General features: G+C 40.5%; 1 protein-coding gene across 2 annotated transcripts in view; it reads left to right on the plus strand.

Annotated features, from left to right (window-relative positions):
* The window catches only part of tpm2 (tropomyosin 2 (beta)), a 40298-nt gene continuing 25748 nt past the window's right edge, over positions 1-14550 (plus strand). Inside the window, exons 1-2 of one of the 2 annotated variants that reach the window (XM_078271603.1) lie at positions 1-316; positions 9153-9278. In XM_078271603.1, the coding sequence (XP_078127729.1) occupies positions 203-316; positions 9153-9278 (240 nt within the window). In that variant the 5' untranslated portion in view covers positions 1-202. The remainder of the gene's footprint in view (positions 317-9152; positions 9279-14550) is intronic. The other variant, XM_078271602.1, reaches the window with a different exon arrangement.

Raw genomic sequence — 14550 nt, forward strand, 5'->3', positions numbered from 1 at the left:
CACTGAAGGGGGGGACGTGTTGGGCTCGCGCAACTGCTATTCCATCCTCGAGCTCTCCCCGCGCCACTCAGCACGAGCGCTCCTGTCCACCTGAGTCCCTGTCACAGACCTCTGCCTCTGTCTTTGCCTCTGTCTCTGTCTCTGTCCGGACTAACCGAGCACACTTCTCCCTCTGCTGAGAAACAACCCGACCTGAGGAAACATGGAGGCCATCAAGAAGAAGATGCAGATGCTGAAGCTGGATAAGGAGAACGCGATAGACCGGGCAGAGCAGGCGGAGGGGGACAAGAAGGGAGCAGAGGACAAATGCAAACAGGTAGAGAGAACACTACACACATCACTTTCTCACCTCTCATTACAGTTCGACTGTAGTGTCTTCTCAAAAGTTCTAGGTTTTTGATATTTTCCTTTGGTGCTAAATCTCGGGGAATAAAATGCATTAAGGATATGTTTATTTATGGCCAGTGGTGGAAGAAGTATTCAGATCCTTCACTGCAGTAAAAGTACATATGTTATTTAGGATATGTAGTGGAGTAAAAGTGAACAGTTTCTAGAAATATAAATAAAGTAAAGTACAGATACCTGAACATTCTACTTTAGTAGCCTACATACAGAAGTATTTGTACTTAGTAACATTACAACACAACCGTAGCAAAGGTTAGCTACCTTTGCTATTGTTCAGTGTTGTAGTGTTACAAAATGACACACTCCAAGTCACATCCAGTGGTGGAAGAAGTATTCAGATCCTTTACTAAAGTAAAAGTACTGTACACACTGTAAAAATACTCTCTTACAAGTAAAAGTCCTGCATTGAAAATGTTACTACAGTAAAAGTGTATAAGTATCATCATGAAAATGTAGTTGTTGTATTAAACCATTGTGTAAAGTGTAAAGGATCCAACCAGGTGTGTGTTTAATGGTCTGATCATCTCAGCTGGACTTGTAGCCGTTATATTGTTGGTTAGTTTACTTTAGAATCAAACATCAGATTTTATAAACTACATGTGTTTAGTGTGCAGAAATCTTAATGTGTAAAGTAACTAGTAACTAAAGCTGTAACAGATGAATGGAGTGGAGTAAAAAGTACAATATTTCTCTCTGAAATGTAGCGGAGTAGAAGTAGAAAGTGGCATGAAGACAATAGACTCAAGTAAAGTACCTCAAGATTTGGACTTAAGTACAGTACTGGAGTAGATGTACTTCGTTACATTCCAGCACTGGTTATGGAGCACTTTTTAAAGCAATGTTTCAAGAATATGAATAAGAAAATGAAAGTTAAACTGGAATATGAACGTAAAACAAGAGCGAATCTTGAATCTGTCAAATGTGCGAAGGGAAGACCGAAGAAAACCGAGACTGGAGGGTCTATGACCTGAGGCTCACAGCGGGATAACAACTACTTAGAGTTGTGGTTCCCAAAGTGGGGTCCGGGGACCCCCAGGGGTCCTTGAGGGGGTTTATTTTCACCATAATCCCATCCATAAGTAACACAATAACAGAATGTATGGCTATTTTTGGTCATGGGTTTCATACATCTAAAAGCAAAAATCCTCTCAGCTGGGCACCCTGCTAGGACCAAATCTTATCGGGGGGGGGGGGGCAGTTTAGGGGTCCTTGGTGTGAAAAAGTTCGAGAACTAGGCCGAGTTTTCTCACGAAGTGCTGTAAACATAGAGGCTTCAATGAGTAAAGAAAATATAGTACATACTGGCCATTTAAGTACAGCAGGCTACCAAAAATAGTGACATATAACACATAGAACTAAATATGGCCCTGATACAGGCTCTATCTGAACTCCTTCAACATGTCTTTACATCATTAAAACATGTCAATGTCAAATGCTTTCAATAAATTAATTTAAGTCATTTAAAAAATGAAATCGTGAACAGGGTTTTTTAGGAGAGATTTAAAGGTTTTGTTAATCACCTTTTGAAGGAAGACTTCTGGTAGGCCTATAGAGCTCAACAGTGTGGTTCTGGAAGTACAAATCCCATTGATTGACTCCATAAGGATTTTGTTTATCAGCCATCATTTCTAACCCGTCTGAGGTAGACTGACCACGAGCTCTGAGGTTGTGTAACAAACGTTTCTGCTCCTGTAGAAGCTAGAGGTCCGTATGAAATCAACCTGGTTTAAAAAAAACAAAAAACATGTTTAATTCGCGATCTTATGGTAAGAGTAACTTCCTGTCTGTGTCCTGTGGGTTTGTCCACGTCTCTTCAGGAGACTAGCAGCAGGTCCTGAGTCTGTTGATTCCACTGGGAGGAGTGGACGTGAACACAGACTATGAGCGATCCTTTCCCCCCCGTAGTCACCAAAGTAAATATTGGACCCATTTCTCACGAGCCACATATCTCCAGAACAAAATGGCATTTTTCAGACGGACACATCAGGAGAAAGTTAACTTTGTTTGAGTCCTGTTTCTGTCTCAGCAACAAACTATTGTTAGCCCTAACAAAAAACACATTTTCATAATGCTAATAATGGCTTTTAGCTGTTTAATAGCTAATGTTAGAAATAGAAAATATGAATATATTAAGCAAATCTAACTTTTCATTCATCCACACACAGCGTTCACTATACGTTCAAACGAGGCCACGCCCCTTTAGGAGACAGGAAGTATGGACCGTTGAATACCATTGGCGCAGCGTGTAATGCAATCTTTAACAAAGATCCTCTATACTAAAGATACACACTTCCTGTCTCCTAAAGGGGCGTGGCCTCGTTTGCACGTGTGTTGAATTTTGAATCATAAGTCATTTTTATAGGTAGATTCTACAAGTGAAGACCAAATATATTTATATTAAACTACTATCAGGCCAGGGAATACAATATACTGTACTGTATGTATAAATATACTGTATAAGTATATAAATAAGGGAGTCAGTATTGCCCCGCTGTGTGGCAGTGTGGAGAAGGCTTGTTGGAAATACAACTTGACAGTTAAGTGAATAAAGTATAATAAGTTTAACATTGTTAAAAACGATTTAAAGTAAAGGTGTGCTGGGGAGACAAGACCTGAGTTTCAGACCTGTACACATACATTCTCACAAAGGTTTGAATGACCCCGGGATTTCTCTCTCTCGCTACCCGCGGGACAAACTTGATATTATATGAAGAATGAGATTTGTAAAATTCAATAATGTCAGTGCAACACTTTAAATATTCTGCTGTTTTTTTTTAAATATTTATCCGTTCAAATCAGTTACAAGTTCTCTGTATTTGGCTTAAACACCTGAGGAGGTACAACTTGTTCCAATGAAAGCCACTGATGATCTAATATCTGACTGTGGAAGTTCTGCCTTTTGAATTCTTCTTGAGCTAAGTGCTGCCATATAAACAATTGATCATGACAGTTTGACTCATTGTCTTGGGAATGGTGAGGATTACAGTACAGCTCTCCAGAGGTTCTCTTTTGACTTCTCTGATAGACGATACAGTGTACTGCAAGGCTCCATATTGTTCATATTTTCAATATATATGCTTTGACTGGGTCCTAACATGTCATTCACGATTATTTAGAAAAGCCAACATTCCAACATCCATACAGTGGATGTATTCACCTTTAACTACTGTTCCCCGGAGTCCTCATATCCTCACAACTTTCCTTGGATTAGGGCGGCACCTAAATCATGGCTGCAGCTGCCGCCGTGGTCCTGCTCCACGCCCTGCTACGCCCTGTTTGTCCTGCTATGCTATGCAATGCCCTGAACTGCTACGACTACTATTTCTAGTCATAGTTCCATTATCTTTATTGTGACTATAATTGCCACTGTTCATCACACCCCCAACCGGCACTGCCAGACACCGCCTACCAAGAGCCTGGGTCTGTCCCTGGTCTTTTCCCTAAAAGGGAGTTTACAGTGATATGAACGGATACATATAAAAAAACAGCAGAATATTTAAAGTGTTGCACTGACATTATTGAATTTTACAAATCTCATTCTTCATATAATATCAAGTTTGTCCCGCGGGTAGCGAGAGAGAGAAATCCCGGGGTCATTCAAACCTTTGTGAGAATGTATGTGTACAGGTCTGAAACTCAGGTCATGTCTCCCCAGCACACCTTTACTTTAAATCGTTTTTAACAATGTTAAACTTATTATACTTTATTCACTTAACTGTCAAGTTGTATTTCCAACAAGCCTTCTCCACACTGCCACACAGCGGGGCAATACTGACTCCCTTATTTATATACTTATACAGTATATTTATACATACAGTACAGTATATTGTATTCCCTGGCCTGATAGTAGTTTAATATAAATATATTTGGTCTTCACTTGTAGAATCTACCTATAAAAATGACTTATGATTCAAAATTCAACACACGTGCAAACGAGGCCACGCCCCTTTAGGAGACAGGAAGTGTGTATCTTTAGTATAGAGGATCTTTGTTAAAGATTGCATTACACGCTGCGCCAATGGTATTCAACGGTCCATACTTCCTGTCTCCTAAAGGGGCGTGGCCTCGTTTGAACGTATAGTGAACGCTGTGTGTGGATGGATGAAAAATTAGATTTGCTTAATATATTCATATTTTCTATTTCTAACATTAGCTATTAAATAGCTAAAAGCCATTATTATAGCCATAAAGTTAACTTTCTCCTGATGTGTCCGTCTGAAAAATGCCATTTTGTTCTGGAGATATGTGGCTCGTGAGAAATGGGTCCAATATTTACTTTGGTGACTACGGGGGGGAAAGGATCGCTCATAGTCTGTGTTCACGTCCACTCCTCCCAGTGGAATCAACAGACTCAGGACCTGCTGCTAGTCTCCTGAAGAGACGTGGACGTGGACAAACCCACAGGACACACAGAGCGATGTGAGATGGAGCAGACAAACAATCAGAAAGCAAAGTCATTAACATAAAGCAATATTTCCATTAGGGCTGCACGATATGAGGAAAATATGCAAAATGTAATAACGCTGTTGAATATCGCAATAACGATATTAATTGGGATAAATAAACAGATATTAAAGTGTACTCAGTTCTGCATTTCTGCTGCTTCCACTATTCTGCTAACATACAACATATTTAAAACAAATGAAAGGAAATCATTCCCAACATTCTTCTTTGAACAAATTGAACATTGAGTTGAATATATATATATATATATATATATATATATATATAAGAAAGATTGACAGTTACATTTTAAAGTGCAGTTTTCTGCTGATATTTTCTTCCAACTAATACAGAATATCTCGGAGTGTCTTACATCGCAGCGTTTAGCGATGTGTATATTACACAAGTTGATATTGCGATGACGAGAAAAAAACGATATATTGTACAGCCCTAATTTTTATGACCATAGTGTTGCTTCGTCGCCTATTACTGTTAAGAACCATTTCGAAAAATACTTTTGAGATGGGTCACAGGGTCAAGCAGTTGCTTTCACATCCGTGGAAATGACAGAGGTCTGAACTCCCGTCACACAGTTCATTTCATTTGCAGACTTGATGTGATGATGGTGAACATGTCATGGACCATTTTGTTTAGATATGGCAAATTGTAATTATATAAGTGATTAGTGGTCAGACTATATATTTTTTATTATTTATAACAATTGTTAGTTGTTGGCACTTGACCCTATACACGTTCATAGCAACAAATGTGACGGGGGGGGGGGGACAGTTAGAAAAAATGTTTTATGATAATAAAGAGGCGTGGTTTACTTCATAGGCTGTGTATTTGTGTTATTACATTTTCTGGGTCGCATGACAGTGATAGAACCAAAAGATGTATCCTGGAATTCATTCAAAACTGACAAAACTAATCATTCTAAATTTGAGTGAACGACATAATTATAATGTTAATCACAATTATTTCTGAGACAATTCATTGTACAGTAACGTTTTGAACCGTTCCAGCTCTATGGACATCACCATCCAGTTCACTCGTGGCTTTTCAGCTTAAGAACTTAACGGATGAGCAGTCGTCTGTCCTGCGCAGCTCCACAGTGTCAGTTACAAGATCAGATAGCAACAGTTGCAACTGTCAGTGCACATAGCTTTTGTTCCCCGGGGGACCCCGTGCTTGGAGCTATTACAATGCCTGCTCAATCACTTCTCTCTGTGGAGGAGCATTAAATACCGGCATGTCTATTTCTGTGTCCCTCTAAAGATCCCCCCCACCACCACCACCACCTTCTTTGACAGTCAAGGCTGTTGGTTAGCGAGTTGGGACTGTAGGTTCAGGACCGTCCTGGGGCTATTTGTGACTGAGAGGCCTTACATGGCCTCGGGCTGGGAGAGGACTGTCAGAAGTGATAGAAAGGACATTTGTCCTGGGGACATTGTGGTCGGGCCACATCACTGTCATTTACAATTGGCTTTTTATAGTTCCTGGAGCTGTGGTTGCAGGCCCGTAGACAGGGGGGGTCTTTCAAACCCCCCCCCCCCGTCCCGCCCCGCCCCTCACTGCCAAAGGTCCATAGTTTAAGTCTATTTTGTGTCCTTATCCCCTCCAAATAAAAATGATCTAAACAAAACCGAAGCCCCAATTTTGTTAAAAGCACCACTCCTGTGAATGTGTTAACTGGTAACAATCTAACATCTAATGTATCAACAATCCACGCAGCTCACTTTATGCACTCATAGCAAAATCTGTAAAGACCAAGGACGTCAAAATGAAGTATTTGAACCTCATAATTAAATACAAAATAAGGGAAAAATCTGCAAAAAGGTCAATTTTAAAAACAAAACAAAAAAAACTATCCCCCATTCCACTAACCTGGCTACGGGCCTGGATTGCAATTGGCACCTTGCTGAAGAACCTTTGCAAATGAGTCATTGGAAAGCAAAAGAATAAAGTTGAAAATGGTAGCTCATCTTGTCGTGAACAAGAAAACTCAGCAATCTGCTCGTTAGATTGATATTTTCTGTTATGGGTGCATCAAGATAAAAATGTCTGGATATGATCAGCAGAGATGACAATCTGCCTATTAGATCATCATTAAAGCATCGCAGATCACTAAATGTAATAGTAATACGCCCGTTAGACTTTGGGATTGACGGCGATGATTTGGAGGTTAGGGTTATCATATGACGTATAATTGAGACGGCAAGCCTTTTAAATCTGGTCATATATATGCGACATGCTCACTGATAAATGCTATGTTACAGCCTTGTCTTATGCCTTGAGCTGCAAAGAATAATCCATTAGTTGTCAACTATTTTGATAATGTATTCATTGCATTCAGTCATTTTTTATAAAAAACTACTGAAGTCAGCTTGTTAAATGTGAATGTGTTGTAGTTTCTTCTCTCCTCTGGGACAGTAAACTGAAGATCTTTGAGTTGTGGACTAAACAAGACATTTGAGGACGTCATCTTGGTCTTTGGGGAACACTGATCCACATTTTTCACCATTTTCTGACATTTTAGAGACCAGACACCTCATCCATTAATCGATGAACACAATGAAAAGAATCGTTAGTTGCAGTCCTAATGTTAACTGTATGTTAAAGCTTTAGTTTTGTTTTTTTATATTAATATTAATGAACGTCCGTTACATTCAAGCCATTACCAAATGAGTTGCTATAAAGCTAATTAAGACTATCAGCTCCACACAGCTCTCTCTGTATCTCTCAGTATGACTATGTTCAGAAGATTGTGGCGTCCGGTGACTTTCCCGCGCTGAAACTCGAGTGAAGATAGTGACCTCTTCTGAGGAGTCCATCATGGTTTTTAATCCTCTGTGTCCTCCTTGGCTACTAGCAACTGCGTGGAGGAGTAGAAGCATAATACCTGATAGTGTCATGGAAGCACCTGGTGCAGGCTCTGCTGCCATGGTAACAGAGGATGAACACCCCAACGACAGTGGTGATGAAGATAACGTTACACACATTTGGCCATAAAGTTCATATTCAAAGTTTTTTACTTTCCCTTCTAATAATTAAGTACAGTGCAATCTCTTATTGTGAGTCTGACAATGTAATATATATATATACTGCAGTGATAAATAAATGGAGTTCTCTTTTAAAGTTGGTAAAGACTGGGGTGAAAGATGGCTGAACATCCCGGACAGATGTTTTGACTTTTAAATACTGAACCCCAAAAACACCATCTTTCCTGAACCATGACCATCGGTGGAATGTAACGAAGTACATTTATTCCAGTACTGTACTTAAGTCCAAATGTTGAGGTACTAGTACTTGAGCCTTCTCTTTTCATGCCACTTTCTACTTCTACTCCGCTACATTTCAGAGAGAAATATTGTACTTTTTACTCCACTACATTCATCTGTTACAGCTTTAGTTACTAGTTACTTTAGTTACTCCACTACATTCATCTGTTACAGCTTTAGTTACTAGTTACTTTACACATTAAGATTACTGCACACAAAACACATGTAGTTTATAAAATCTGATGTTTGATTCTAAAGTAAACTAGCCAACAATATAACGGCTACAAGTCCAGCTGAGATGATCAGACCATTAAACACAACAGAACAACTGTTTGGATCCTTTACACTTTCTACAATGGGAGGATTATTCTTTACTTTTAAAGTAACATTTACAATGCAGTTTTACTGTAACAGTGTATTTTTACAGTGTGGTATTACTACTTTTCCTGAAGTAAAGGATCTGAATACTTCTTCCACCGCTGACCACACCCAAACCCTGCGAACAGAAAGGTGGGATGCGACACATTAAGCCTGTTCTCTGTAACAGTAGTATTGATGTATGTTGTAGGAGACAGGGTTTGTGGAGATATCTTGAGTGGTGGACGGAGAATTTTGCCCTCACAGGCCATAAACAAAGGGTATTCTTGTCCGAAATCAGGGTTCTTTAACACTTTTTAGGCCAGGCACCCCTTAGCTGAAAGAGAGACAGAGTAGGTACCCCCAACATAAATATTGTATAAAATAGAGTTGCATGTTAAACTAGGCTGGGTGGATGAAAATGAATGGATATTAATATATTATTTATATATCCTGTTTTAATGCACAGTCAATCCTAAAGCTTAACTGTAGTAGAGGCTGCTTTACCTGTAGTCAGCTTATCGTCAATGTGTAAACTAAATGTTTTTATTTTTCACAAATAGGCCAATGTGTCTTTGCTGTAAAATATTTACATTTTTTAAAATAACTTTTTAACATAATTTGTGTGTGTGTGTGTCTGTGTGTGCGTGCGTGTCCATCCTGTAGCTGGAGGAGGAGCTGCTGGGTCTGCAGAAGAAGCTGAAAGGAGTGGAGGATGAGCTGGACAAATACTCCGAGTCGCTGAAGGATGCCCAGGAGAAGCTGGAGCAGGCGGAGAAAAAGGCGACAGATGTGAGTGAAGGCAGCTGATGCTATGGGTCACATTACTGAAGAGGGGCGACTATATTAAGACCACATTAACCTATTGTACTTGGTCCGGTAACATTGGAATCCCTTCCACAGTAACACAGGTGCCATTTAGATGACTACATGCGTGGGCGTACATTTCATCTAACAGTTGGGGGAGTGGGGGGGACAATACATTTTTTTTTTCCAAGAGCAATTTTTGAAGGGGACACAAATAACACAGCCCAAATTGTACCTGTATAGCAGGGCTTCTCAAACCGATACGGAAGAGGATTAGGGCCAAGATTATTTTTTGGCCATTTTCAGCCTTTATTTGACAGGTTAGCTGAAGACATGAAAGGGGAGAGAGAGAGGGAATGACCTGCAGCAAAGGGCCGTAGGTCGGAGTCGAACCCAGGCCCGCTGCATCAAGGAGTAAACCTCTATATATGGGCGCCTGCTCTACCAACTGAGCTATCCGGGCGCCCGCATGTGAACATTTTATTTCAGTTCTACAGTGGGTTTGGTGATAGTGATTTTGGGGCTGTTTCATGTTAAACAAAAAGGATCTTACTCTTTAATAAAAAGTTTTATATCTGTAGGGATCCTTTCATAATGTTGTCACACACTTAGAATAATAATCTGAGCCTGTCAGCGGAAAAATGTTATTACTACTTACACAATTATTTGAAGTAAGTTATATGTCACTTATATTATCTACAAAACACAGCATGGTTTTAATGATGTTTTTATGGTGGAACATAAAAATCCTCAGATGTGGTTGGTCATGATCTCCCCGACCCCCCTGCAATTTCCGCCTATGACTACATGTGCTGTCAATGTTTTTAATGTATCACTCAAACTGCTTCCTTCAGGCGTCGCAGCACTAGGCCGGTTAACTTGAATTACTGCACCGTTGTAAATTTAGACCGTCAGTGACATCACTAGTGCTATAAACCAACAGTGTCAAGTCTTAGCTCCTTCTGTGTTTAAATACGCACCGAGCAGTTTGTTACTGTCAGTCAAACTCTACAATCCCTACATCTCATGTCCCATAATCATAAGCGTTTGAATGTTGACCTTCAAGGAGCACAATTTTAAAGCCGTATGTGCTAAATCTCCCCGGCGTCAGCATCAGTTCCAGTTGAAAAGCTGCGCTGAGTGGCCGTCTCACCACTGACGGCAGCACAGACGGTATTAAATCTGTCATGCGGAGGATCAGATTCTACCAACATATCATAAAGCGTGTCAGCACCTTGAGGCAAATGCCAACTATTCTAACCAATCTGGGGAGCTTGGCGTAGAGGGTTTGGTTTCTTGAGAGCTAACTTGGCACGAGCCTGTGCAGATGCTGCTGCTCCTTGGGCCGCCGTACTCACCAGGGTTATTATAGAACACTTAAACTACAATGGAAAGAATCAGTGAAAACTAAACAGAAACTATGTAAAGACTAAAACCTTCACAAAAAAAAACTTAAACTAAACTGAAACTATGTTGCCAGGGTAAAGAAAAGGCAAATCCTTTCGGTCCGTTTCAAACCAACCCTGGAGCATTTTGGTCTGATAGTCCGGTTGGTTTGGGCCGATGTGAAAGCTCATCCCAACTCTGGTGCGGAACAAACAACCAAACTCTGGTCCGCTTTAAAACGGGGGTCTCGGTTCACTTTCAAGTGACGTTCAGTTCACTTGAGGTGAGAACGCGATCCGACACAAACACAGGAAGTGAACCAAAAACAGAGCATTTACAGGCCTGCTATTCAACCTTGCACACAATTTAGGGACTTATATATGATGATTAAAGGGATGATAAGTTTCAGATCCATAAGCTGTCCTGAGCACACATCGCCGGTCCCCTGTGTGACATCATCAGTCTGTGTGACGTCATCATCTCTCTCTCCTTCACTCGCTGTCTGTCAGCTGCTCATTGTTCGCCTTCTTCTCTGATATTAGAAACGCTAAAGCAGAACCAGAAAACCCGAGACGTTATAAATGTGGTGTTGCTCCATTATTTCTGAGAGCAGAAGTGTCTGAAATTGAACTCTGAATTGAGTCCCGTAATTACTTCACATCGGACACTGAAGTAGCGTGAAGATGAAACATTAAACATCATGGCTTTGTCTATATACAGTTCTCCAACCGTGTATTGTGTTTGTATATAGAGCTACATCCTTCTGAGACGTTCTACCTGGCCCCAAAAAAAATCTAACTACTGTAAAATTCAAACTAAATGAAAACTAAAACTAAACCTTTCTGAAAAACTGAAACTAAACTAAAAGTAGCAAACACGTGTTGAAAACTAACCAAAGCTCAAATGATATCGAAAAGTCAAAAATAAAGTAAAACGGTAAACGGTAATAACCTTGATGCTGGCGTTCATGTGGAACCCCTTGGACACTGTGTGCTAACGTAAGTATTGTTTAGTGAAGGAATGCTACAATAGTGTTTTATCTTAATGTGTACCATACGCCAATATAAATCTATAAAACTATTAAGTATACTAAACTGGTATTCTCCTTTCTCACACAATGTTGAACACCATTGAACGGGGACATCAGGGCCAGACAAACACGGCTTAGTCCAGGACAAAAGTTTATCCAACCTTTTTTTACAGCGCACTCAGGCCCACAAACCTAGCTGTAACTACCCACGTTGTTGATGGAAGATGTACTGCACTTGTACTTGGTGTACTGCAGCGACACGCTACACACCCTGAGAGGAAGTTCTTCCTTTCAATTCCCGTTCTTATCGATTCTCGATTCCGATTCTTAGAGGGCTGGAGTTGAAACGGGTCACATGCTTATTTCACAGATGAGAGGAACATTTGATTTTGATTCTAAACCAAAACGGGTTAGAAGTGTTTCCAAATGTCTCCGGTTTAGGGGCTCGGAAACACCAAAGCAGGGGGAATGAGACGCAGACAGGGGAATGAGAGGGGGAAACACCAGAGGGGAATGAGAGGGGGAAACACCAGAGCAGGGGGAATGAGGGGGGGAAACGCCAGAGCAGGGGGAATGAGAGGGGGGAACACCAGAGCAGGGGGAATGAGAGGGGGAAACACCAGAGCAGGGGGAATGAGAGGGGGAAACACCAGAGCAGGGGGAATGAGAGGGGGAAACACCAGAGCAGGGGGAATGAGAGGGGGAAACACCAGAGCAGGGGGAATGAGAGGGGGAAATGTAGAATATATTCCTTTTTAAACCAAAACGTAGCAGTGTAGATGTAGCCTGAGTGTTCCTTTGAACTTTCTCTGCTGACTACATGCAGAATGTGCTTTGCAGACCAGAGCCAGTCATTATGGATAGTTATGTCTTTAGTGCTGCTTTCCATGATTCATAGGTCATAGCATTTATGACCAATTATAGTGCAAAATCACCAAGTGACGCAGGGAGGAGAGAGGACTCAATCTGTTTGTCCTGAAAGGAGTGGGACCTTCCTGTGTTACTGCGATGCTACCAAAGATGGAAAAGAATTAAGGCAAGGCATGGCTTTGTTTATGCTTCCACTGCTTCTCTCCAAACATGAACCGCTCCCCCTCCGTTCATTCACTTCTGCACATTTGTACTTTACATGCAGCAGGAGATACTCTTAGAGATATTATTTACTGTAAAAGTCATGCCACGGTTACAGCCAGCAGTTTCTGTGTACGGGTATAATAATTATGATATATTAAACCTGAAATGATTTAAATTTGTTTTCAAAATATGTAAATGTTTTATAGTCATACACCAGATATAACTGAGGGCTTTGGTAATGATACATTAATGATGACATTTTTTTTGCTTGAGCCAAATTAATCTTTAAATGTTCTAAAGCAGGGGTCTTCAACGTTTTTTAAGCCAAGGACCCCTTAACTGAAAGAGAGACGGAGAGGGACCCTCATCACAAAAGATTTATTAAATTGTATAAAGAAGAAGTTGTATATTAAACTGGGCTTACAGTAACATGTAGGTCGCCCTAAAGCCTTTATACATACATTTTTTGCATAGTATACTAAGCTATTAAAATAAGAATTGTTGACATGATTTTATAAATGTTATAAATCATTTTAATGTTAATATCTGTGGAGGGTTACCTTAGTGGCTGCCTTACCTATAGGCCAGTCAGCTCCCACTGAGCTGTGAACTCCACTACACAGTTGAACACAGGGCTCGACACCACTCCAACTCATCACACTATCACCCTCTACTGGAGGCACTGCAACGTAACACTTGTCTGTCAACCCACACAGCACAAACACAGCACTCCACACGCCAACGTCAACTCGCCTCCTGCTCGCCTTCCCCACTTTTGGCTTTAGCAGGGGCGTGGCAGTCATTTCAGAAGTGACGGGGGACAGATAGTTCAGGAGGAGTATTTTTATTGTAAGATCCATAGGCCAAGAATATGTCTTGGGAGAATAAGTCCACGTTGTCACATTAGTTTTGACGTTTCATTTGTCGCTTTTTACAACATTTTTGTAGTTTTTTTTCAATGTTTTCAAAAGTAAAATAACAATTTATTTAAAAACTTATTAATAATAAGAATTTTATACAGGCCCAAAAAACAGAAAATGTTCTGTATTTTAACTGTAGCTAGACACATAATTTCCATTTTTTATTTACGGGGCAAAGTCCAGGTAATGAGCTGCTAGTCCATTTCTGTTATTTCACAGATTTTTTAATTTTTTTTATTACTTCAGGAAAAAAAGTGTTTGACGCTCAAATGTTTCTGGGGGACGACCCCCAAAGCCCCCGGTTATAATGTGTTCCCCCCACCAATGTTGAAACTAAACCTATGCCCTTAAGATCCTCTCCCATTTATCTCCCCAAATCACAGATTCCAGCTAGCCTACATTTTATTTATGATTGATGGAAACACAGACATTTCCATAAACCGTCCCATACTGTTTCACTTACGCATCTCGCCCACTGGGAGACCAATGTACCAGTATGCCAGTATGTGGTGTTAAGGTCAAAGGGACGTTGGAACTATTTTGTGGGAGGCGGTGCTGTAAATATGTGTGAGTGGGGGGTAGTGTAGGAGACATTTTTGGCCGTAATAGCCCAAATTTGGCGGCCTCTGGCACATTCTAATGCCGCTTTTCCACCATATACACTGATTTTAATTATTGCATATTTTAATGAGTTTTCCTCCCTATTTTTATTATATATTATTTTATTAATGCTTCTATCTATATGAGTCAATCCAAGGGTTTGAGAAGTGTGTGTGTGGGGGACACACACACACACACACACACACAAATCAGGGGGTCTGGGGGTCTACCGCCAAAAAAAACATTT

The sequence above is a fragment of the Sander vitreus genome, chromosome 16 (assembly GCF_031162955.1).
Source record: "Sander vitreus isolate 19-12246 chromosome 16, sanVit1, whole genome shotgun sequence".
NCBI classification, from domain to species: Eukaryota; Metazoa; Chordata; class Actinopteri; order Perciformes; family Percidae; genus Sander; species Sander vitreus.